Raw genomic sequence first — 26,785 nt, 5'->3', positions numbered from 1 at the left:
ACGTAATCTAACATAGCATAACCTAATCTATCCTAACCTACCTTAGTCAAACTTGACCTAACCAAACCTAAAATTACGTAACGTACATCATCCTAATTTGAGTCTGACAATTTTCAAATTTCAATGTTTGAAAGATTTAAAAAAAATTAAGAAAATTTAGAGTTTATGGAATTTAAAAAATTTCGGACTTCTGAGAGCCACAAAGATTTAAAAAAATGAAAAGTGTTAAAGTATGAAAGTATTAACAATTCAAATTAAAAAAAATACCCAATTTCAACATTTTCGAAAATGTTCAGAATATCTAATTGGCCATCGGTTTCAAAATTTCAAAGACTACATAATATATATAATACCTTTTCAGAAGTATAAATTTTTCAAAATGCTGAGAACGAATAAGTAATGGCTAAATAAAAATTTGTAATCTTGGAATTGTCTAATGAAGATTTAACTCATTGAAAATTGTATCCTATGTATGACGGGATTCGATCCCGCAAACCGCCCTAAACACTAATCAAAATCCTTCCTTATTTGGTAGTCTACTCCAACGAAAGCTTCATGTGACTAGATAATTAAGGTTTGATGAGAGAAAAGCTAGCATCTCATTACAGGGCACCGCTCGTCTGTGAGGTATCCCGGAGGGTCCAGTCGACAGACGTTCGCATCGACTAATCATCACCTACGCTGGACCGACCATGTTGAAGTTGGCAAGAAAGAGGAAACTGACAACTGGCACGCGAATATATTTTGCAAATGAATGAACGACGAAGAAAATGATTTGTTTCTTATCCAAAGTATAGAAGAATGTAATAAACCTTTGTATTCAATTTAAATTTGAAATAAAACAAGTGCAGGGCTGGGGAGTGCCGTTAGGGCTCGCGTACTTAAATGCCAGACTGCTGGCATCAGGAAGGTAACAGATGGTAATAGGTCTGGCCAGATCCGGCTGAGGAATGTAATCCGCTTTTAAGCAGAGGATTCTGTTACACGGCTGAAGACGATATCTCGTCTCAGGAACCACAACTCTCTTGCGGCTACAGGGACATTTGTTTCCACACACCGCAGTTCCAGACAGGCTACTAATTCACGTAAACACTGGCGCAAAGACGCTCCGGTAGACCCAAAACAGAAATTTTTTTTCCCTTCAGTTTTAACAGAATCAAATTCAGTCATCCAAACAAAGCAAGACAGAGGATTAAACTACGAATTTCCATACATTGTAATTATTACTCGTTCTTTGCACGAAGTGCATAGCGAGAACGCATTATGGGATAGTCGTGGGTGCTCGTCGGTCCGTCTGTCCAATCGATTCAACTCGAGAACCACTGGACGGATTTTGATGAAATTTGGTGTGGAGGTTGTGCTATTCTCCAAGACCTGAGAATCGTTCTATGGAATATCCTACGAGCGGTGATAACAAAATGGCAGATGAGGAATTTCGCGAGGTAGACACAGGCATTGCTTGGTGTGCGCATGAGGACATGACGTTATTCCGATTCGGAATTCACTTTTCGACCTTGTGTATTTATAGCGTAAAAAAGCTTTCATCTCTTAAGAATATACAAATCACATGGTAAACCGAACAATGAATCTATATATGATTTGAGGTTTTCACAGCGGTGAGTATAAAGATTTCATATCCTTTCTAATTCATTAGGTCTATTTATTAATTATTCTATAAAGTGAGGACCATAAGGTAGAGTCTAACGCTTCGTTCACAAGTTCAGTATCAAAGCACGGATACGTGTACATTTAAAATTGTACAAATTTGGCCTTCGAATGTTCGGGCAAATTCCATTTGTGAGAAATATATCGTAATCAGTTGAGTATGAAAGAGTTGACATGATTGAGAATACGCTCCACTTGAAGACATTTTATGGACTATCTTTCTATATGAAATTGCTAACATTTTTTACCAACTGAATGAACATCAGCCTCCGAAGTATATCAAAATCTAGTAAGAGATACGAGTTCCTTACGGCGGTTAAGATGTTGGTGTTGATGAATATGGAGACAGTATGTTCCTCCGAAACGTCGCTATGTACCTAAACGTCAACACGGCGTCACAGAAAGACAAGATCGGCAGATAATAAATAATTGTGACATCAACAATTATGCAGATACGTCTCGTCAATTTCAAATTTTATTTTATCAGTAGTTACGGGGAAATATTCAATGCACACTTTGGTAGCCCTGAGACCCAATACGCCCATATTCCTTTACGTTAGTAGCACACCAAATTCATCGCCTGTGATTAAGTGGTCCGTGTGATGTGGCTTCTGCCAGCAGGGGCGAGAGTAGAACTTGTAATTGGAGATCCACTCTGATACGAAATGAAAAATATTTGGGGGGTTTTTGCCATAATTCGATAACAGTACCTGTGACAGAAGTGAAAATGACAAAGAGAAATGAGCTTGTCCAAAGGGCTGTCTCGTGGAACGGATGATTAAAGAGACGACACCAAAGGCGAGCCAGATGCTATATTTAAGACATGAAACGGAAATTCTATCTAAATTAACGCATTAGGTCAACCTTTTGAAAAACTAACTAAAATTTCGATTTGCCTGGATTCGAACTCATAAAATTTATGTATTTCAGTGTCTCTGTGTACATTATTGTTATAATTATTTCGTATAAATATTCTTATTCTTATACTATACAGAAGAAGGCAATGGCAAACCACTTCTGGATCATCTGCCAAGAACGTATATGAACAGGTCCCAGTCCGAGAAAAGGATGGAAGGATCCTGTTCATATGGACCTGTCGTCAGACAGAACACTAAATAATAATAAGATGAGGTGGTCTAGCGGTTAGAACGCTGGCCTTGTAATCCTGGGCTCTCGGGTTCGATTCCCGGCGGTGCCCGAATTTATAACTTGTGTTGATCAAGGCCGTGGTCTAGGCAACACGGAGTTTTCCTCCGTGGCATCCCAACAATTACTCCATTCACACACAGAAGAAGGCAATGGCAAACCACTTCTGGATCATCTGCCAAGAACGTATATGAACAGGTCCCAGTCCGAGAAAAGGATGGAAGGATCCTGTTCATATGGACCTGTCGTCAGACAGAACACTAATAATAATAATAACTACGCTACTGGGCATCTGTCCACAAGCCATGGTCAAACCCTGTCCCTAACGTTCATTACATAGTAGTTTAAGGAAAATACATTTAAAATTGATACTTCAAAATGTTTCCAAAATGTGTGCTATTCCCACAATGGTCATCTATTTTTAATTTCGGTCCACACTGTTTAAGAGGGATGTATTATAAATTGTTTTAAATTTATCGTAAAACTTCCAGTTGCACCATTTTTGTACCATGGTTCATGGTATCCGTCTCGGAGACATGGACAGACTTTGCATCGAAAATGCACCACATTATTATTATTATTTCAATAAATAATTTAATTTATTATTATTATATTACGTAATGATTGACACTAGCAACATCTTCATTGCAAAATTAATTAATAAACATAAAAGTAGGCCTAATACAGATCAAAACTCTTGTAACAATCGCTTAATGGACTTATATCACTATTATATTTACATCTCGACGATAAGAATCTTCGAATGTGTCACAGAGGTAAGCAAAATCCATCAAAGTGGGGTGTGGGGTATAAGTTGATGTGCGTATGTGTGAGCAGCCAATCAGCCCCCATCTATAACCACCGCCTCCTAGAATCATCACGTTCCTTCCGTTCTTCAGGGACCCGAAATCCAGTGCGTCACCATGGAGGAAATAATGTAACAAAATGTAGAAAATCCCGAGAATAAGAAAGACACAGAATATCGAAAGTGGCATATGGACCCAGTCCTTTCGAAAAAATTTCCAGCTGGTGCTATGTAGAGGATGAGGGCAATACATTAGAAAGATTAATTTCAATAAATGATTGTGTCAACAATACTTTCTTGGTATTCAGAAGAGATTAAAAGAACGAAGAAGACGTTCGACGTTGCCTAGCTTTGAACCTGGGGCTTTTGACGTGAAAGGGTCTAGCCCACTAAAACATTAAACATTGCTAAAGCAGAGACTTTATAAATTAATCTTCCGTCTCTTTTGTGGTCGCTGAATGTAACAACAGAACGGAATGGCTCTACTTTAGCAGGACGAAGTCCTTACTTTGTTTCCGGACGTCGTACTTATGACACTCTAAACCGCCAATGGCCTCCTCGCTCTCTTAAAATGGATCTTACTTAAATAGGACCCATGGGTGGGCTCTTGATCATGTTAACAACTGTCAGCGTTTTACTCTTTGGGCAGCCAGCCGGCTTCTTGCATTATAGGTGTAAATCTTCGTGTCTTACAAAGATCAACTGGTTAACGTTGTTTAAGGAAATGATCGTTGTTTACAATGAGAATCATACGAGACACATAAATACAAAATGCAGAGTTAAAAATTGTTAAAGATGGTGGAACATATATTTACCGATGGACTTTAAAGGGTCAAAATATAGTTTTCTTAACGCATGAAGTTTGCTGACCCCGATAAATACATATCGTTAAAAATTTCACACGATCAAAAACCCAAACGTCTGTTAACCTCTCCGTACTTTATATGACCTCTAGTGATCAAGAATAACAAGCTGTTTGTTTAATTAATGTAAAATGTAGGAGTCACTGATATGTCTCCGTTTAGAATATATTTTTTTTTTAAAAAAACATGAAACATTAAAATATACCGCCTGTAAGTAAATTCTGAAATTTTGAGTTGAATAAATGATCCGTTTAGTTGACTTAAACTGATACGTCTTAAAAAGAGTAAGTCCCTGAAATTGCAACTTACTACGTTCACGCTTACAAGTCCAGCAAAATCGACAAAACCAAAGAAGCATCACCACAGAAAAGAAAGAAAGAAAGAAAGAAAGAAAAGAGTAAAAGCCTCGTGGAAGATGGGATATAGAGATTGATGAACGCTTTTCGAGATAGTGACAGTAGCCTGCGAGATTCTCCTGAGAGCAAACTCCCTTCATTATAAAGGCTCACAGTTTTTGCCTCGACTACTGTCGAACACTACACACGGAAATTTGTCTACCATATTCAAAATTCCGAGAGAGAAAAATGTGGATATAACAAAGCCCCCACAGCCTTCTGAAAAAGACAGAGTCGTTCTGTAGTTACATGTTGAAGAATTTTAGTGTCACACTTATGAAAACGCTGAGGAAGGTTGGAACAATTTTAAATGCGTGAAGTGAACAAACAACGGTCAGATGATGTCCGTCTGTCTGTCTGCACGTTTCATCTCCAAAACAAGTAAAAACATTTCCATTAGATTTGTTATTGGGAGTGGACACATTAAAGTTTTCAGGAGAATGTAATGTATTCCCATTTATTTAATTAAGTATTCCATAACAGATACGTCATCAAAGGTTGCAAGCCTTATTTTCGATTGTCGTATTGCACTGTGCTGCACTCTTGTGGGAGGCAATGAACTTCTGTTAAAATAGAAACATTAGTAATTCAGTAATGGCTGGTAAATTAGTCTGCGTCGTTTGGTGTTACGGGAAGGGAAAAGAACTCTGGGGGGGGGGAGTAGAAGAAACCTGATTAAATTTGACACGTCCTTAAAACTATGGGTTGAAAAGGCTACAGATATAATTTCTGAACGATAAGATAAACTCAGCGGTTTAAATTTACGATTATATATGTCTTCTATTAATAATAATTTTTATTTTAGAATTATAAATTCCCGAATTTCTATGTGATAGACCAGTTTTGAACTAAGATATTTCTATTCTGATGTATTTTCCATTTCCAATTCTCTTCCATGCGCGCCATTTTCCCGCCCACAAGAAAAGGTTTTCCTTCCCACATGTAACTCTTGGTTCTTTACAGAAAAAAGTAAAAATGAAGGCAAGAACAGAAATAAAAATCCGTGGCACAAGAGTGTAAGGATGGGCGGTCCTCGACATGTGTTCCCACAGGAAGAGATGAACAAGCGGTGACAAAAGTTTCTACAAGAACTGTCAAGTTCCAATGGGAGAATGTGTACATTCAACTCAGAAAGTCTTTCTTCCCCGTGTGGTTAAGCGGTCCGGACGATAAGATCTTAACGTATTAGATGCATTTACGAGGTCGTTAATGCTGAGTTAACGGCTTTAAAGTGTGCAATTTGCAATTTTGCTGTTGAAACATACAGTAGTACACAACTAGACTAATATGACAGACCGACAAATTTCAGGTCGATACTAATATTAATAATTTAATTATACTAAACAAATAGATGAACAAGGAATTCTATAAAATGTAAGAATCTTATACTAGGCAAGTGTTATAACTAAGTTTTATACACATCTATAATTACAATTAGATTAAAGGGGTTGAAAATTCATTTCCAAAGGCGGGTTTTTTATTTGCAGAAATCCAAACATCGGGTTTTAATATAAGAAACTTCTTTAACCCTCTGAATCCGAAGCTCCTTTAAATAACATTTAATAATTCGGTCCGTACCGCGAAGGAAACACAACACTTCACCATTACAAAAAAATCGTGCTACGTACTACGTAATTTAAACTTCTTCGTCAAACATACCAGAAGTATATTTAGAGAATCTGTCCCGCGGTAGCAGTAATTTTAAAACAGAACATTCTGCCATCTAGTCTCAGCACTGGAATCTTTTTTTAGGTCTCTGTAAACGCAGTTAAATATGTATCAAAGCAAGAAAATGTCGAATTGGATTTGTTAAAATGATTTTTCCAACAAGTACCGGCAAAGCTGCGTGATATTGGGAGTGTGTGTACAACCGGAAACCACTCCAGTTCTGGAGACAGGTGAGCATTCAATCATCGGCTGGTACTTCCCACTCTAGTCGCGTCAACGTACGTGGAGCAGGGAGCAAAGATGGAAAAATAAAAAAAAACTAGAATTATTTCTCTTTTTCCCACAAGAATTCACCCATCAATTCGTGTCCCGAGTACATCAACACAAACACATTCAGAACCCACCTTCAAAATTCCACCCCTTTTCCACCCCTCACACCACACTTACAACTTGCTTGGTTTATTTTAGATGAACCACACCTTTTCTTATGTGTGCCTACTAAATATAGTTGATTCGACTATGTAGTTTCGGCATTAAAACTTACAATTGGACACCCGAACTTACATTTGGTTGGCCAAAACTCAAGCATTTGTTATTATTTAAAGGTAAATTACACTAGCTGATCGCACAAAATGTATTAATCCACTAAGAAACCAAAGTTAAGTGTTTAAAATACATCAAATTTCTTAAACGAAATCACATAGGCCAATACTTTATAACAATTTCGAGAAGGTAAATTATCGCACTTCTCCTCCTTACTAAGAAAAAAGTATAGTCCATACAAGCCTAAGTTAAAATGGCACCATAAGCGTCAATCTGCTAATATTTAATAATAGTTCAGTCCGTACCGCAAAGAAAACACAACACTTCACCATTACAAAGATCAACTGGTTAACCCTTTGAAGCCGAAGCTCGTATAAATATTACGTAAGAATTCAGTCCGTACCGCGAAGGAAACACAACACTTCACCATTACAAAGATCAACTGGTTAACCCTTTGAAGCCGAAGCTCGTATAAATATTACGTAAGAATTCAGTCCGTACCTCAAAGAAAACACAACACCTCACCATTACAAAGATCAACTGGTTAACCCTTTGAAGCCGAAGCTCGCCTAAATAATATTTAAGAATTCAGTCCGTACCTCAAAGAAAACACAACACCTCACCATTACAAAGATCAACTGGTTAACCCTTTGAAGCCGAAGCTCGCCTAAATAATATTTAAGAATTCAGTCCGTACCTCAAAGAAAACACAACACCTCACCATTACAAAGATCAACTGGTTAACGTTGTTCAAAGAAATAATCACTGTCTACACTAAGAAACATTGGTAACAAAAAGTTTAAACTTACAGCTTGTCGAGGAAGTGGGAAAGATATTTACCACACAGACTTTCCAAATGGGCCTAATACCTTTACTGAGCTCGAATTTATTTTGTATTCCTTTATTTACCAAACCACATTGTAATGTATCCGCCTTGACTTTTGAGTGTCATTAGTTCGAAACGAAGGCAGAACACTGGTGCGCCGTATAGCAGCGGCAACTTCTCCGTCACAGCAGCGTTGCGTGCAGCCTAAATGAACTCTTGCAGGCAAACAGCAAAATAAATGAGCTCAAGACAATCGAATAACTGAGAAAAATCACGAGAAAAATCAGGAAAGTCGTTAATTTTTTTGATTCCAAAAGGAGATCATCAAAACTAAGTTAAACACCGTAAATAATGGCCATATATTTTCCCCTCACATGTTACGATGAAAATTCTCCAAGTGCCAGTTACGTATCTTCGAGACTTCACACAATACGGTCTTAATTCTTCATATAAAGAAGCATTTCATATCTAACCAAGTAAAATTAAATAACCTATTATACCAAATTACGTTCTTCTTTGGCAACAAACAGATGACAAACTTGTGAGCGTGTGTGACAAATATCAGACTTTAGCTACTCTGTATTAGAAATCTAGCACATTCTATAAAAGGCAGGCCTGCTATCTAGGGAATTATTAAGATATAAATCATAAAAGTATTTTTTTTAAATTTCAGCATGATTTATAAAACAGAACGTCTTCAACTCATTGCTTCAAGATGTATTCTGTCTAGGAAAACACATTAACACAAATGAATATTATAAACGGAAAATTCCACGTAACAATATCACACTTTACGATAAAATTTTAATGGCGTATAAAGTCTCCGAATACACCAGCCGTAATGGCTAACATATAAAACTACATTTTAATTTAAAATGTTATAACACAGTGCCACCACCTTCTTTAACATTGAGTAATTCTGAATTTTTTTATTGTGAGATTCTCGCTGTAAAACTATTATTTTCTTGAACAACATTAACTAGCTGATCTCTGAAATGGTAAAGTGTGGTGTTTTCTTTGCGGTACGAACTGAATTCTTAAATATTATTTCAACGGATATCAGGTTTAAAGTATTAATTTTAATTAAATATTTTCGAAGCAAAACGCAGTGCTGTGTTATCATATGTTTTACATATTTCGGAAACAGCAAACGAATCATTATAATAAATCTCTTAATGGTGTAAGAAGCTGTTGTCTGAAACTTATTGCAATATTTACTGTACAAATATATACATTTAATATAAATTTATTTGAATTCATCATATCGTTTTACTTTGTACCTGAACTGCAATAATGTTTACGTACCGTCTTGAACATTAGCCAAAGATAAATTTATTTATTATTATATTTATTTAGTGTTCTGTCTGACGACAGGTCCATATGAACAGAATCCTTCCATCCTTTTCTCGGACTGGGACCTGTTCATATACGTTCTTGGCAGATGATCCAGAAGTGGTTTGCCATTGCCTTCTTCTGTGTGTGAATGGAGTAATTGTTGGGATGCCACGGAGAAACCGGGGAAGTCCCCGGAGGAAAACTCCGTGTTGCCTAGACTACGGCCTTGCCCAACACAAGTTATAAATTCGGGCACCGCCGGGAATCGAACCCGAGACCCCAGGATTACAAGGCCAGCGTTCTAACCGCTAGACCACCTCATTTTATTTTTTATTTGTAGTGTTCTGTCTGACGACAGGTCCATATGAACAGGATCCTTCCATCCTTTTCTCGGACTGGGACCTGTTCATATACGTTCTTGGCAGATGATCCAGAAGTGGTTTGCCATTGCCTTCTTCTGTGTGTGAATGGAGTAATTGTTGGGATGCCACGGAGGAAAACTCCGTGTTGCCTAGACCACGGCCTTGCCCAACACAAGTTATAAATTCGGGCACCGCCGGGAATCGAACCCGAGACCCCAGGATTACAAGGCCAGCGTTCTAACCGCTAGACCACCGTGGCTATAAAGATAAATTATAAAGAGCTAATGGTGTCTGAAACATGAATAGCGGAAGGAAACGACCGAGAAGTGCAGCTGTGACTGATGCAGAACGGAAAACAAAAAAACGTTCATTTAACCGATAAATTAATTCAGTCTCATTATACATGATTTTAATACACTATTTTTAGAAAATTTCACAATACAGCAGCTCGAATATGAAAATCGCTCGGTCCATATGGGTACATGAAAACAACTCCAAAATGGGTATAAATTATTTGTTAAACTTTGTATCGGAGAATTTTACGAAAAGCTACGGAGTTATTTAAAAAATACTTTAAATGTTGCAACATAAGGTTTAAAGATCCAAGAAAACAAAAGTCCAGACTGAGCTTAGATGGCCATGAAATGATATTTGCTTTGATTTTGTTAATTTAGTATTCTGTTACAATATTGCTTTTAAGACAACTATCAAACACGCGACATATTTAATTTTCTTTAGGTGTGTGTAACAATACCAAAGACTGAAAGCTCGGTACTGATTGTTTATTTATAATGTATACACCCACAAATTTAACTTTTCTCTGTAACTGCAATTTTATTTTAACTTAAATAACATGTCAAATCTAAAACTTCTTGACGATGGTGAAGAGTCAATTGAATAAAAATTTTCTTGGATATTATCCATCGTCTAGTAAATATAAAACGTAAAACGACGTTTCGGAGATGGGACTCTATCTCCGTCTTCAGGTTCCTACACAGTTGGGCCCACTAGATAGAGCTAATCCCTACGTTTTATATTTACTAGACGATGGATAATATCCAAGGAAATTTTTATTCAATTAAATAACATGAATGTTAACATGTCGTTTATAACGTCTTCTGTCGATCACGCAAAGTATTCTATGTTTAATCGTAAAATCTTGTTGCTCAGTCAATTGGAAATCAGAAACACATATAAATTACGAAACTGAAATACTGTAATTCTATGACTGAGAAAATTATCTCTTAATCACCGACAATTGGCCAGCTAATGATCGGTCACGTTACTAGTATGTTGTGACTTAAATTTAAATGCAGTATTCTTAGTAATAAGAAAATGACATTTAGTGTAAACTAAGATCATTATTTTCGCATCTTCTATGGAAGATAATTTTGACACTCTCAACTTCTGGGCTGGGTGATTCTTAAGCGTTTCAACGACAGCATTTCTGTTGAAACAGCTTTAACCATTTGACACCAAAACAGAGAGAGAAGAACAAATAGTGGAAGGTAACGACAGACACTACGTTTAACGGCGGACACCAATTTGAATTTTTACATTTTGGGGCTACGGTCCCCAGGCATTGCTCGCTCGCCCTTCTCGAATAAAAACGTACATTTAATGGGGATTAGGCGTTTGAAAGTGGGAAAGATAAAGAGATAAATTATGCACCCCCTCATCTAAAGGATATTTAAGAACTCACTAGCAAAGAAATCACAAAACTTTACCATTACAAAGATAAAATGGTTAGCGCTCCTTAAGGAAATAATAGCTATATATTCTGAGAATCACACAAAATACGAAATACATAAATGTAAAAGCGTCACTTATTGTTAAAGCAAGTGGTACATATAGTTACCACTGCTCTTTAAAGTGTTACATGTGATGAAAGAAATGTAAGTGTGAAGAGGAATGAAGTAATCGGTTGTAATATGTTTAATTTTTCTTAAATATGAGAATTCAGGTGAGACGGGATGCATACTAGAAATTTCAACATTACATAAAATCTTAACTTTCTACTTCCTTGTGCTATTTATAATAGAATCCGATTCTGCAGAAATTCTGAACTTCGTAACATACCACAAACGATGTATTTAAGTGTTTTGTAAACAAACGTTCCTGGACTAAGACGCAAAAGGACTATTCCAGCATTTTCCTCAGGGGGCGACGAAAACCACTCTCAGGAAAATCGAAACTAGGATAACCCGAATGACAACATAGCAGCAAGCTAGTTGGATGAACTGAGCCATCGAAGTTGCAACTCGCTATCTAAATACTCTCTCACAAGAGAGCACTGACAGATGGTCTGAGGTAGTAACTACCGACAAGTCCTCCAGGTGGCAGAAGATGAGAAAGAGGCTTCTCCTTCCTTTCCGGTTTCGACGGCTCAACTGATAATAAAGTACAACACGGAAAAGTACGTCACAAGTTTGGGTCGTGAATGGGTGTATTATAATGATAGAGGTGATGCTTTCAGAAATGAATCATTGAGATAAGAGATCAAGATCTGGTAATTCCTTTCCAAAAATAAAATATGAAAGTACTACGCACTAAATGCAATTGGTGGACCAGACGACAACTGTTTTCGTATTCACTGCAGTAAACATTTCAAATCCTACCAAATACAACCGATAATTTAATTCCGGAACTTAATGTTAATGTATAATTTCTGACAGCGTCGTCCTTTATGAAACCGAAATGTTCATTACCGTCCAAACAACAGCTACTCGTTCTTGTCCTCAGATGAATACAGTCCACACCTTCCCACCATATTTATTCCAAATCCATTTTAATATTATCCCTCTTCCGAGTGGTGTTTTCCTTCCTCGTTTTTAGACTAAATTTTGTACACATTTATTACAGCTTACATGCATGCTATATACCCTAACAATCTCATCCTCCTTTATTTAATAAAAGTAATAAAATGTGATTAATAGCATAAAATATGAAGCCTGCCATCATGAAATATTTTTCAACTTCCTAGCACTTCCTTGTAGGGCCAAATATTATTTTAAATATATAAAAATGTCCTTGGTAAAAGTGACATATTTTCAAATATCTACCACCACACAATCCCTGTATAAAATGTAAATTATCTGGAATATCCAAATATAATTATCAAAAATATAGAAAATAAGAACAAGAATAATAATTGTTTTCTTAAACTCTTTAACATTATCCTCACAGAAGACAAATTTGTATTTGGTAAAGGTCTTTCAAGTGATAAATCCTTGTGCAAATTTATATATGAAATTTTACATGCCCTTTTACTTGAAAATTTAAAACTGTCACAACATTTACATGAAATTTAATAATATTCCTATCTAGCTGTTATAATTCCTACCAATGTTTGTGTGTATAAATATGTATACACAAATACATCCAAGTATCTATGCCATCATTTATTTTTCTATGCATCAATCTGCCTATTCATCTATGTACACATCCATCTGTCCATCTAGCTAGGTGTGTACTTATTCTGCTTGAATTTCATATTTGACACCAGCAAAACAATTAGTATAAACCAATTCAGTATATAAAATAAGCAAACAAACAACCTATTAACACTATAAATGACACTTGTGTCATTTATAGTTTTAATAGTTTGTTTGCTTGCTTATTTTATATTCTATTTTACCACAGGGTATGCAAAGTTTTAAGATAACTCTTTTCCATGCACTTGTAAACTTACATGTAAAAATGTAAACCTCAAATCCCACTTACATTTGTGCTGCAACAGATTCTTTTAGGTTATGTATAGTCACAAATTCATCACTGATTGTTCCTGTACACTTCTATCCTTGTTTCTAACCTTAAATTTGTTCTTCCAACACATAAATGATACAAACCACACACACACGTCACATTCATAAACAACCAACCGGTTCCCTCCACTTCGTTCTAGCAAGTAGCAGATTAGACAACAGTTGAACAAAACATTTCTCTATTAACATTACTAAAATTCTCGAAGTGATAAAAGTGAGGAACGTAAGGCGAGTATTTCAAATATGTGCACGAAAACCGAACAGCACAAAGGTCATATAAAGATGGCTGGACACAAATAATATAAAATTTTATGCGTTCACTATCTAATTCTTTAAAACAATATATAACTCAATCTAATATGTAATTTTAACCCATTTTTCTCCCTTAAGGAAATAAATGCTAGCTTATTAGATCAAAATTCTGTGTCCTCATCTTCCCCTTCAAATTTTCGAAGATACTAAGAGATTTTAATTATTTTTTTGCGACAATTATGCCATTGGAAATAACCCCAACCTTATATTTTTTAGATGTCATAAGTTTTAGTGTAAACGAAAAATAAGCTTATGGGCCCGTTCATTTCTGTTCGGTCGTATTGCCATCTGTCGGTGGCATGACGAACAATGTTTTCGACTGTTTAACTAGATTATTCTACTCGAGCCAGAGTAAAGCTTTTTAGTGTTTCAGCACTTTGGAATACCAGCGTTACGATGCTCAAGGTCGTACTATAAGAACTCCATTATCTTCTGCGCAGTCGTGACGTCATAGGCCCTGATGTTGAAGGCCATCTCCGATGATGTCTATTTGTACGCGTGTAGTAACTCGAAAACGGCTGAACAGATTTTCTTCAAATTTTTTATGGACGCTATGCTAATCCAAAACCGTACTTAGTAGTTTTCTAAATTTCTTTGATTCCAACGTGACATTTAATATTTATTAAAGTTACGCTTAAAAAGCTCAGAAATGATAACTGTGATGCCAACACTACCGGATATGAAGTTAGCAAATGCTTTTCACACACGCCCATGTACAATCTCACACAAAAGGCTTTTTTTTTAGTATAGTTTCGCCTAAGGAGAAAAACATATCACGAAGGGCGTGTGAAATATTTTCCGTTCATGAACCAATGTAGCTTAAACAATTATGTACCATACCAAGGCGACGTATGGCGGAGCGAAATTATAACTCCACGCATTCTTAATATATAGACACTAAATTGAGGTAAGCGGTTAGCTTCCGCGACAGCCAAATTTATCCTCGGGGAAAGTGACCCTGAATAGGAACCTAGGGGGTCCCAGACCCAATTTAGTAGCAGAGAGAGAAAGTTAAATCTTTGCTAGAAATTGAACTCTGATCTCCAGTCAACAGCTAAATCACTATTCTCAGGTACCACATGTTATTAAGATTGTATTTAATATGCGTGATTTTACGAATTGTGTTTTTTTTTTGGGTAACACACTGTGTTTAAACTTGTGCTATGTCTTTATTCTGTAAAACCAACGAAATACTGAACTATTTTTGAACGAGTCTCAATAAGCTGATCCAGTCGTGCGGAATTCTATGTACCCTAATAAAATAATATTGCTAAGGAAACGGATAACTAACGAAGACGTCATATCATCATTATCATCGACTCCTCCTGGCGCTGTGAACTGAACCGTAAGTAAGTTCATCAGTAGGGTCTTGGGGGGGGGGGGGGGGGCAACAGTAAGACAACGGTTTGCATACAAAAACACGATTACATTTTTGTCTACACGGCAGATATGATCCAGGGCCTGTACGCACCACGCAGGCGCGAAGTACCAGATTTTGCAGTTCTTAACCGTTCTAGACGTTTCAAATATTCCACATGAAGAAAATATATAGACCTATGAGAGGGAAATTTCCCTGATGATGGCTGTATACACCTATGAAACGTCCGTCTATTTTTACCAGAGTACACGGCAGACTATGTTAAAACTGCTGTTTTTTTAAGCAGATAGGAAGTAGTGATTTGCTTAACTTTAACGTTTCTTTACTCTTATGAAATATTCTCTGAATTTATTTCAGGCAGGCTGCCGCGTAAAAGTGATATATGGGGAAAACATTATGAGACTAAGTAAACATTACAAAACAGATTACGTCTTCTGAGAACTGCGTCATATAGATTATTGTAAAGTTACTTGTGTTTGTAGCCAAGAAACTAAGAAAAACTACATGTCAACAGCAAATGAAACCTCGGATTTAAACAAAAAATTTTAAGCCTAGTTGGAACCAAATGTATCACCTGCTCTACATTCGATAACTGCGCATTATTTATTTATGGATTTCGTAAGATTCTCATAGCCAAAAAATGTATGTTTCCTTAAACGGTATTAACCAGTCGATCGTTGCAATGGTGAAGTGTTTTCTTTGCGGTACGGACTGAGTTATTAAATATTTTTTCAGGCGAGCTTTGGCTTCAAAGGATTAACTAGTTGATCTTTGTAATGGTGAAGTGAAGTGTTTTCTTCGCGGTACGGACTGAGTTCTTAAATGTAATTTCACGCGAGCTTTGGCTTCAAAGGGTTAACCAGTTGATCGTTACAATGGTAAAGCATGTCGTTTTTTTATATAATTCCTAAACTACTTCGACTCGTGCAATGTCAAACCACGTTAACTTCCGAGTAAAAAAATGTAGCTACCATATCTGAAACTACGTTCGAACATCTATAACAGCACGCATTTAGGTATTTGGACTATATTTTTAAACAAATTATAGTATTTGATTTGGGCCTTGTTATTTAAGCTTATTCGTGACTTGTTTAACGCTGTTAGCTGAATTTTAATAGAATCATATGATGGTTAGTGAATAAATTACAAGACGTATGTAAATTAGCGGTCGTGGCCTAATTTAAGGTGCTATCCCGGTATTTTCTGGAGAATCAAAGTTTAATTGAGATACTCACCTCATATTTTAAAGTCGATTCTCGCAGCTTCAGACAGCATCCAGCTACTTTATAAGACCGATTACGTCGTCAATAATTGTATTATTATAGTCTCCTTTAATCGATTGCGTTTTTATTTCTTCTCATTTTGTTCATGCACTACACTTCAACGTTTTCCTCCATTCTTTGAACATCTTTCTACAACTTATCTCTTTAGTCTGAAATCCTGTCTTGATACCTGTTCAGTCGCCTCTGTAGCGTTCAGTGCTCTATGAACAAGAGACTTACGTTACACCAATCGTCTGTATTATTAGTTTCGGCACAGATGGAGGTAAGGAACAATGATTTCTAGCCTCAGCTTGCTGTACCACCTTAGTCCAATCCCACTTCAACAGGAAACTGAGTGGATCCCAGATCCAATCTGAGCAAACAGTTAAAGAAAACCTCCTCTGCCAAACATTTATCCCAGGATGTCCATCCCATAATCAGCAACCATACTACATTATCCCACATCACTAATTCTGGTTAAGATCTTGAAATACTAACATTTCTTCATAATGCATTCCTTCAGTATATCGTTCTTACACGTGTTAACTTGACAACAAAATCATTTCGTCCTAAACCAGTTTAATCTTGTCCATGTGATCCCATTAATATTATTTACACATCTATGTCTAGGTCTTTCAAGTGATCTCTTCTCTTCAGGTTTTACCGACTAAAATGTACACAATTCTCATTTCACACACGCGAGTTACATCTGATTCCCATCTCATCCCCACTGGATCATACTAATAATATTTGTTGAAGGGTATATTTTATTCTTCTATAAATCTTGAAATGAAACCATTTATCCAAATAAAATAATACATATTTATAAGACACTAAAATAATACCAACTGCTACGAAATAACAGTGATGGTGGGGAGGAAGACATTAGTCAGACATCGACTACAATATGTGACGTCATCACAATCAAAAGACATATATAGTATACGTAACGTTGTAATTATGCAAGGATAAACCAACGCCATTTTAATACACTCCTCTCTATTAAAGAAGCCTTTAATAAAAACAAATGACAATCATCATAAATACACATACTCGGCTCTATGTTCCATATTTAGGTACATTACATGTACAAATAAATAATAATTATAGTAATTAATAAACAGTCACAGGAGAAAAAAACAAAAACAATTTGTTGCATTAGGAAATTTCTTGCTATTCGCTTCCACGTTCACCCTTATGCTAATAGGATATTAACAGTATATTTCGTAAACTGGTGAAGTGTACATTCTTTACAAATACTAAACAGTTTAACCATTACTAATTATAATAATCATAGGATATAAAATTTGTTATATGACACTGGGAAACATTTCATCTCATTCTTTTCCTTACGTTAATATTTTATGATTCTGCCTCCAACTCTCTTGGATTTTGATGAACTACAAAAACCAACGTCCTAGAATAATTAGGACGTGATTATACCAAGAGACAGTCTGTTCTCTTTAAAAAGAAATCTAAGTGTGGTCCACTTTATCTAATATTGCATATGATATTATACACAGGGTGTTTCTTATTAAATGTTTTGACTCATTTATTCTAGAAATTAAACTGAGTCACGATTTAAATAAAAACACCCTGATTCGTATGTTTGAAGTAACCTGTCCCACCTGTATAAGACAGAAACAAAGACGTAAAGAGTAGACCATCCATTTAATCTACAAGGATATGCATATGTGTTTATGAAAGGATCTTAGGGATTTCGGAGGGTAACTTATCCTCTTAAAACACAGCGTAATGTAACACTCCACCTATATAACACACGGAACATTAAAAGGGCAGGATACTTCATTTAATACTTGGAACTTCTCAATTTTCTACGATAACGAATATCAGTATTTTATTTTTTGACAGACAACAAATCATGTACTTTTTATTATTACTGTACGTAATTTTCTTATATTTCTTCACAAATGTACCCTGAAACTTTTTTTTTGTCACAAGAACCATAGCTTCATGTTAACAAAATGAACTTCCTTTGACAAATACTATTTATATATCAATTTACCCTGTAATATAGTGCGTGGGTAAAAATAAATAGTTTTTATATTTTACTGTCTACATTCCACAGAAAGTGAATACTCAGAACATAAAGCAAGATAGAAAAAAAAGCTGATAAACTATGGGAAGTAGAGGGAAGATCTATACAAACAAGAATTATCATCAAGTTTTTATACATTAATTTCTTTATCATACAATGCAGCGAGTGCTTCGATATTACAATTCCTGTGCAAAATATTTACGAGGTTGATCCTTTCTCTTTTTGGTAAGCTACTTTTTAATATTTTTAAAGAAAACAAGACATAAATATGCATTTAACATAATCCTTGATTCCTAGACCTTGACTCTGTAAATGGCTTGCATGTTACGCGTATTGCCAATCAGCGAGAATATTAAATACATTCTTATTTCTGATAACCTTTTTTTACATATTCTTGCAATCTAATAATAATAATATTAATACTCTCTTTTTAAAGAATCAAGGCCCTAAACAGAAGTGATATAAGTTGCAAACACACATCAGCAATTACATTCTTTGCAGGTAACAAGCAAATAATATTTAATAAATACACTTTAGTGAACAACAAGCTACACATTTTTAATATTGTAATACAAATGTCTACTGCCATAGTTAAGTGAGGGATGGAAAACAAACGAATCCCATTACGAGCTCGAATGACAGACAAATGACAATCATGCACATGGAACACGAAGTAAGGAAGATAGACGTCATTCATCTTATCATCAATACTATTACTTTAATTGCCTCAATGCATTATCACCTATAATATTTTCTTTGTTATTTAAATACCATTAAAATAACGTATCTTTTTATTTATTTTGTTTTTTTATTATTATTTTAATTGCTATGTACACGTACATACACTCATTTGCTGCAACTGACCGTATCTTCAAATTACGCAACTCACACCGACTTCAACTTTGTAACACCACTAAAAAAAAAAAAAGACTCTCTCGCACTATAAATGACAATTTTAGGGCCACCCTGTTCTTGTCTTTTCATTGTTTCTGCAACAGTGAATTAACACACACCCCCCCCCCCAAAAAAAAATGCTATATAAAATTCACCGCAAAACACACTTGGTTACTCATAACCTCTCGTAAATACACATAACATAATATTGATTGAAATACAACAAATCAAAAATACGAAATTATAATATTTCTGGCCATATTATTTTTACATTAATGCTTTTAGCAACTTGGCACGTACAGTCTTGGTTTTTGCAGGAATTTGTATTAAAAAAATACAAAACCTGAAATGCTGATATTTGGGAATGTCTGTATTAAATATTCTGCTAATTATTCAAAGCAGAGTTGACCTTTAAGGCGAAAAGTTAGTGAGATACTTTTTAAGTCTGGATTTTATGGGAAGTATATTAACATATAATTCATATCATTAATAGATTATACATACGAATATTCTTAATGGCATCTGTAAGTTTTATCAGCCCAAATCCTTTAAATACGCGTGTATTTTAAATTTCAAACATTTCCCCATGTAATATCGAAAATATGACATACTTAGCTCAGGATAGTCTGCAAGGAAGAAGAATATTAAGAGGAAGTATGTCTTCTATATTACAATATTTGATGCAATATTATTCAAAAACTGTTTTAGTTTCGAATATTTTTCTTCGCATTTTATAACTAAATCAGTATCGGAACGATATTAACATAATATGCAAAAATAAAAGATCTTAAAAAATTGACATTTACTAACGTGTTGTTTGGATCAACCCTGCTCCAAAGTTTCATAAGAAATAATGATTTAAAGATGATAATGCTGAAATACTTGATTTAGTAATTGTTATTATTTAATATGTCTAGACAAAGAATCCGTTGTATCAAATTTATAACAACCTACGCGCAAATGTAAGAATGCTAATAACAATTTTTTAAAATAATTTTTAAATAAAAACGTTGCGTTTATATATTTTGTTAATTATTTTTTTTAGCAAATCAGTACATGCAAATGACAGGTGATGTTAGGTTAGGTTAGTTACTTTCTACAAGTAAGCAATTCAGAATGATGGATTATCAGAATTTATTGTTATACTACTATGTATTTAATAAATTAAATGATATTTTCAGTCTTTTGAAACAAGTATGAGAACACGATGCTCTCATTCCATCACAAAAATACTTCATGCATGCCAACAAACCTTTACGACATTAACTGGGAAACAATAAAATAGAACAGATTCACTGGCCATATTCTGCAGTAAAGCATATAAGGGCGAATATATTTTTTTATTTTTTAAAGTAATAACAATTTATTACTTTACAACAGTCTGAAATATAATAAATAGGCCCGCAATAGAAAAAAATATTTATCAAAACTCCCCTTCCAAATTTACCGCTTCATCAGAAATTATGCTTAAAATAACTTTATTTTTCATACTTTAACCCCACCCCACCCCACCCCACCTCTCAAAATGACCGGAGCTAATGTCAAAACAGACATTCCAAGGTCTAACTGAAGTTAGCAGAAATTTAAGTAAATACATTCCAAGCTACGACGTACATCTGCGCTGAAATGGCCGATAATTATAATTTTTTTACGAATTGATATAATTGACCAGAAAACAACTAACGATTAAGGCTGGCATCCCAACATACTTGTAGTGATTAAATCTATAATGATAATACGCGTAAGGTTACAATGCTTTGGTATAAGTTACATCAGTTATCAATTTCAAGAATAAACAGAAATAAATGTGAACATTCTTACAACCACAAAACCAGTTTCTTTCAACACTTAATACTCAATGGAATGGCTGTCCACATTTATATCGCAGCCAAATAAAAACTCCACTAACAGACCTGTATGAAGACGGAAGTTCCGCGTAAATGTGTTTTCCATATCTATCATAATTAACACTTACAGAGACAGTAAAGATTTCTTTCACAGTTACGTAGATACTTCGACAGAGGGAGAGATGTTCGGGGTAAAAATGTTTCTGCCCATCAACATTATTATTTTTTTCAAATTTTTTTTTTACTGAATAAAACAACACTTTTAAATATTTTTTTCCCCCAACTATGCCAAAAAAATACAACAACAATTTTAGGAGTTGGAAAACTTTTATGTACATATGAGTTTCCACGTGTATTTTGTGTGCATGTGGGCTCACTGGATTCTTACGACGTGAAATTTCATCATGACGCGTTAAGTGAAATCTCTGTATTACCGACTGTAACAAAGATATTCTACATTTTACTATATTCCTGCTTTCCAAATTGGTTTGCCGGATGATATAATTAACAGTTCGTGTTAAGATAACTTGTATTTTTATTGGCTTCAGTCTGAATATGAACCAACGAGGTACTGTTCATGTAACTGATATTTTCTTGTTTCAAATTGTCTTTTATTTTATAATGGACTTACTTTTGACTTAACCGAAGGGGAGTTGATCCGCCAGGAAGTTGCATTGGTAGTAATGGATGAAGATAATAAAGGGTGGATATAGATCGTGGGTGATACAGCATCCATATATGTGACCTCTGGCAATATGAAGCTTTGCTGTTTTCGACAAATTTCAGTAAAACTTAAGCTCCGACCACAAAACCAGAAAACACAAGACACACGTCTGGACGCTGTACGATGGCATTCACCAATCTTTGGATGGGTTCTAAGGGGAAAATATGGATGAGGAGGTGTCTAATAGATGCTTTGAAGAGGAAGATGGCGGAACCCTCCCCATGGAAAGAGTCATGTGGTGTCTTTAGAGGCCGATGCGCTGGAGTCTCCGGTATCTTCTCCGCCGCTGATAAGTGCTGGAAGAATATGTCCACCTCCGGCCTTGTTATTCTGATTTACGACGCACTTCCTCATGTGCTTCTCCAGTGTAGATGGCACAGAGAAAGGCATCTCGCAGAATCGACACCTATAAACGTCTTTGCCAAGCCTGCCATGAGTCTTCATGTGGCGAGTAAGCTTCGAACTTTGAGCGCATGCGTAGGAACACAGTTCACATTTGTATGGTTTCTCACCTGTGTGTGATCGGCGGTGCACTGTGAGGTTACTGCAATTTTTAAACACCTTACCGCAGTATTCACATGTGTCATTTCGCCGGTTTTCTTTCTTCAAGTGCTGGTGCTGAGATACGGGACCTCCAGATAAACCTAGGTTCAGTGCAGCGGCTGCTGCAGCAGCAGCTGCTAAAGAAGACGCGCTTGGTCCTGCTTTCGAACCCCCACTGGCCTTCAGAAGAGCACTTTCTGATGACTTTGAGGAACGAGAAGTGAGGAGGTCCATTGTCGGAGTGTCGCCTCCAAAAAGGTGATCCCTGTGGTGAGCTGCAGCCATAGCTGGCAACCAAAGACCTGCATATAGACCATCTCGATCAGAACCAAGAGTTCCACCTCGACCCAGCGGCGTTGAATGGTGATTATGATGATTTTCCAAGTCAAGTTTCAAACGCTTGTTAGCAGCGTCGAAAGGGTTCTCGAAAGCTGCACCCGTTCCGAACAGACCATGAGGAGCACCAATCAGATCTAAAGGGGGTTGACCAGCAGCGATTATGTTCTTGGCAAATTCTTCGCGAAACCGCATGGCTGCAGCTGATTTGTCCAAAATTCCATTCTCAAGATTGTTTTTGGTGATCGCAGGCGATGTCTTCCCTCCTCCGTTGTTGTTGTCGGATATCAGAGGTGATCTGTGGTGAAGCTCGTCTTTGTTGTTTATGTGTAGCTGGTGCGACCCGACGACGGACTCCTGAAGAGCTTGCTTGTACGCTTCGTTGTACTGTTGGATGTTGCTGAGACCAAATTTGTCCATCAACTCACCAACTAAGGAACCCGAAGTAGTAATTTTCTCCAGAGGGGTTGGCGTTGGCGTCGGTCGTGGAGTGCTGTTGTTAGCTTTGTTCGCGTCTCCAGACACATTGTTAGGTGGGGTTGATGACGCAGACTTTGTAGTAAGGTCTTCCGGGGCGTCTCCACCAAGATCATCGTCGTCGTCGTCATCGTCACCTTCCTCTTCTTCAAGCTCCATTTCCTCATCTTCTTCTTCTTCTTCCTCTTCTTCATCTTCGTCTTCGTCATCATCCTCATCATCACAATCGTCGTCCAGAGTTTCAACCGAGCCAGTGTGCGAAATGTTATCCGGTGTCGAGTTGGTACTTCCCCCATTGGTAGCCCCCACCTCGCCACCGGCCTGCCCGTTTCCCGTCCGCAGTGCACGCCGATGAATCTTCATGTGTCTCTTCAACTTGGAACTCTGCGTGCAGGCATGGCTGCACACGGCACACTTGTAAGGCTTCTCCCCCGTGTGTGTCCTGCGGTGGACAATTAGGTTGCTCTGAAATCGGAATTTCTTACCACAGAACTCACAAGCTCTTATCCGTTCCTCCCTCTCACCTCCTCCCCCTCCACCCACGCCATCACCTACGCCACCAACATCCGTAGCTCCTGACAACGACGTCTGGCTCCGGGAGAAATCGGACTGTTTTAAATTGGTCGGTGGAGTTGACGCTGACCTGGGCGTGGAAGTAAGTGCCACGGCTGAGCTGCTGACTGGGTCTGACAGTGGAGACTGCTTCTCTGGCGAGGAAAGTGACTCTGGCCGATTGCTGGTGTGTGAAGTGACAGATCCACTACTGTTATTATTGTTAGTGCTGTTGTTATTGTTATTGTTAAGCAGGATGGGGGTGACGACGGAGCTGACTGACGGGTGGTGACTACTTGGTGGACTCGTGAATGGTGGAGTTAGAATTGGTTTCCTAGGCGAAGGGGACGAGTTGCCGTTCGCCACCCCTGGACTAGTTGTACCGGCCAGTTGTCGAAGCCTTTGTGAATAGAAATCTAGTTGTGGCTCCAGGGCGAGGCCGAGCGTGGGGGCCGGAGGAACAGCAGAGGAACGAGGAGGTACCGTGGACGACGGGATGGCGGTCGACACACGGTCAGAAGCCGGAGGACCGAATGGTGGATGAGGGGGTGGGACACCCCCAGCTGCGGCCGCAGCGGCTGCAGCAGCCGCGGCGGCTGCTAACCCCAGTCCGTGGTGAGGGTTGAGGCGAAACTGCTCCGATACGAGTTGCTCCATCCGAAAGTGGTGCTCGTGATGACTAGACGGTCTTGTGAAGAGACTCGCGGTACCCGGGGGCCCGCCTCCTGGTGCGACGTGATGGTGACCGAGATGGTTGCTTAGAGGAGCTGCCATTGACGTAGGAGGAAACTGATGGTGGGATCGGTCTCCTAAAGGCATCCTCAGGAGACCACCAACACCAAAAGGGTTACTGGTGTGAAGAGGGTGATGGGGATCGACCAGTGACGAAGACGGTGGTGGAGGATGGTGCAGGGCCTGATGGTGGGCTAACCTTGAGGTTACACCGGGTGGCGGTAGAGACAGAGGTGCTGCGCTCACAGGGGTAGTAGGAGCATTGTTACTGTTGCCGCCGGAAGAGCTGGAGCATCCGGAGGAAGTTGACGAACCGGAGCACGAGGAAGACGACGAAGACGAGTGGTTGTTGCCGTTGGCGGCGCCACTGACGTTCTTGCCTGCGGCGGACAGCGAAGACGTTGTACAAGGCGAAGAAGAGGAACCTGTAGAAGATGAAGAGGGAGACGACTCCACATAGATCTTGATGCCGTGACTGTTCTGCACGTGCTGGACGAGACGCCAAGCCGAGTGGAGTTTCTGTTTGCATGTAGAGCACACGTAGTTACTCGGTTCTGAAAGTATAATACCAGTTAATATTCTTCTGCAGTGAAAATAAAGTAATACAACGAATCATTTATATGTATTTTTTTTAATGACGCTGTCAGCTCGGATTATATAGCGTCTAATAATTAATCAATAAATAATGAACTCAAAAGTTTATGGTAGTGAGAGGACGAGTAGTAATTTGAGGTATTGTCCAGGTGTTCTCCTAGAGGGGCTAAGGAAAACCACGGGTATTAAGAGTAAATACAATAGATTTAAGGGCCGAGATTCGAACCCGGGAACTACAGATTACGAACCACTCGACAGCAAAGTTAGGTTGTACTGTGAAATGTTTGTATAAATTTATTCTCATCTGTTGTCATCCAAGATGACGTTGTTATAGGCTAGATTTAATAAATACTGAATAACGTCTGGAAAGTTTACAATGCAAAATACGATGCAATTTTAATATAGCATATTCGTTTGCGATCATAGAATAATGTACTATAAGAGGTGGAACTTAAATTCGTCGTGGAAGAATAGTCTCATGGTAATTCTATTTATGATATAAGCGTAAAATTACTGTAACTTTTAGTTAATGTTGTGTTTGTCATGGAACAGTATTTACTATGATATTTATTTACAAGGTGATTTGTATAGGAGTTGGTAAAATTCAATAACCCGGATCCTCACGATTAAAACAACCCGATAATTTAATTTTCGTACAGACAAAGTCCCCAGTTCACACACGAAGTTACATTCTGATATGTTTTCCAACATGACGAGAGGAAAATCAATTCATCTGATTTTGAATCACAGTCCCTTTAGTTTTCTGGAGTTTGTCATTTTATTTTAATTGTGCTCCTGGCCACAATAGCATAAGCTGCTGAGTTGTTGGACCTTCGACAATACAAAACTCGGTCCCGCCCGGACAACGGCGTCACGCACCGCTGACTGCAAAGTAATCAAGCGATGCCTCATGATAATCAGACTGCAGGCGGCTTAGGAAGCTGGCTACAAACACGGAGTTCTTTTATTCACGGGGCAACCTAATCTGCCTAATCACATGTTCAGAACACATACGACTAAAAGAAAAATACATACACAAAATGTCAAGTGAACGCGTGTGGAACACATTTTTAAAGTCACTACATTACGACACCCGAAGTGCACAAGTAACTGTTTAAATCTCGTTTGAACCTTCTTGGGTTGGAAAAACTGCATAAAAATATGATTCACAACATGAAGTCTTTACCAATCAAGGATGATGAGATTAGAGGACATGTAGCATGCGTAGGGGTGATAAGAAATACATAAGAAATTTCGATTGAAAAGGCTGTAGGGAAAAGACAACTCGGATGATCTATATGTGTAGATGAAAAGATAATATTAAAATGAAACTCCGGAAAACAGAATGGTAGTATGTGGCTTGGATTCGTTCAACTCGGCATCAGCAATTCTTCTAAACAATTCCATGGAACGGAGTCCTTCATGAGGATTTAACAATAAATTCAGCTATACTGAAAATCCCAAAATTTTTATAGAACCAAAAATGTCACCATTTTTATAAGAACCACTTTAATGTTTTTCTCCCATCTACTTCTAGGTCTTCCGCGTGGTTTCTTCCCTTTGTGATTTCCAGTAAAAAAAATGTCTAAGCATAAAATCCAACCCGCGATTAGGCAGTTCAGTAGAGAAATCTCTTGTTCGGAACCTCACCATGACAAAAATAGTCGTGCGACATTTTTTCTGTTCCTTCCATCTTAATATCG

The 26,785-nt window shown here is 37.4% G+C and overlaps 1 protein-coding gene and 1 long non-coding RNA gene across 3 annotated transcripts in view; both read right to left on the bottom strand.

The window, feature by feature from the left end:
• Positions 1 to 13,567, bottom strand: part of LOC110841361 (uncharacterized) — a 150,848-nt gene extending 137,281 nt beyond the window's left edge. Inside the window, exon 1 of the long non-coding RNA XR_002547181.2 lies at positions 13,332 to 13,567. This is a non-coding gene — a long non-coding RNA (uncharacterized LOC110841361). The remainder of the gene's footprint in view (positions 1 to 13,331) is intronic.
• Positions 13,568 to 17,262: 3,695 nt separating this feature from the next.
• Cph (BCL11 transcription factor chronophage) overlaps positions 17,263 to 26,785 on the bottom strand; it is a 115,272-nt gene continuing 105,749 nt past the window's right edge. For both annotated transcript variants that reach the window (XM_022086826.2, XM_022086825.2), the window contains exon 3: positions 17,263 to 25,042. In XM_022086826.2, coding sequence (XP_021942518.2) covers positions 22,080 to 25,042 — 2,963 coding nt within the window. In that variant the 3' untranslated portion in view covers positions 17,263 to 22,079. The remainder of the gene's footprint in view (positions 25,043 to 26,785) is intronic.

Source organism: Zootermopsis nevadensis, unplaced genomic scaffold (genome assembly GCF_977971745.1).
Source record: "Zootermopsis nevadensis isolate Lab colony 2312 unplaced genomic scaffold, Znev_1.0 Znev_ptg000032l, whole genome shotgun sequence".
Lineage (NCBI taxonomy): Eukaryota > Metazoa > Arthropoda > Insecta > Blattodea > Termopsidae > Zootermopsis > Zootermopsis nevadensis.
Note: the sequence above shows the minus strand (reverse complement) of the source record. Positions and strands in the feature narration are given on the sequence as shown.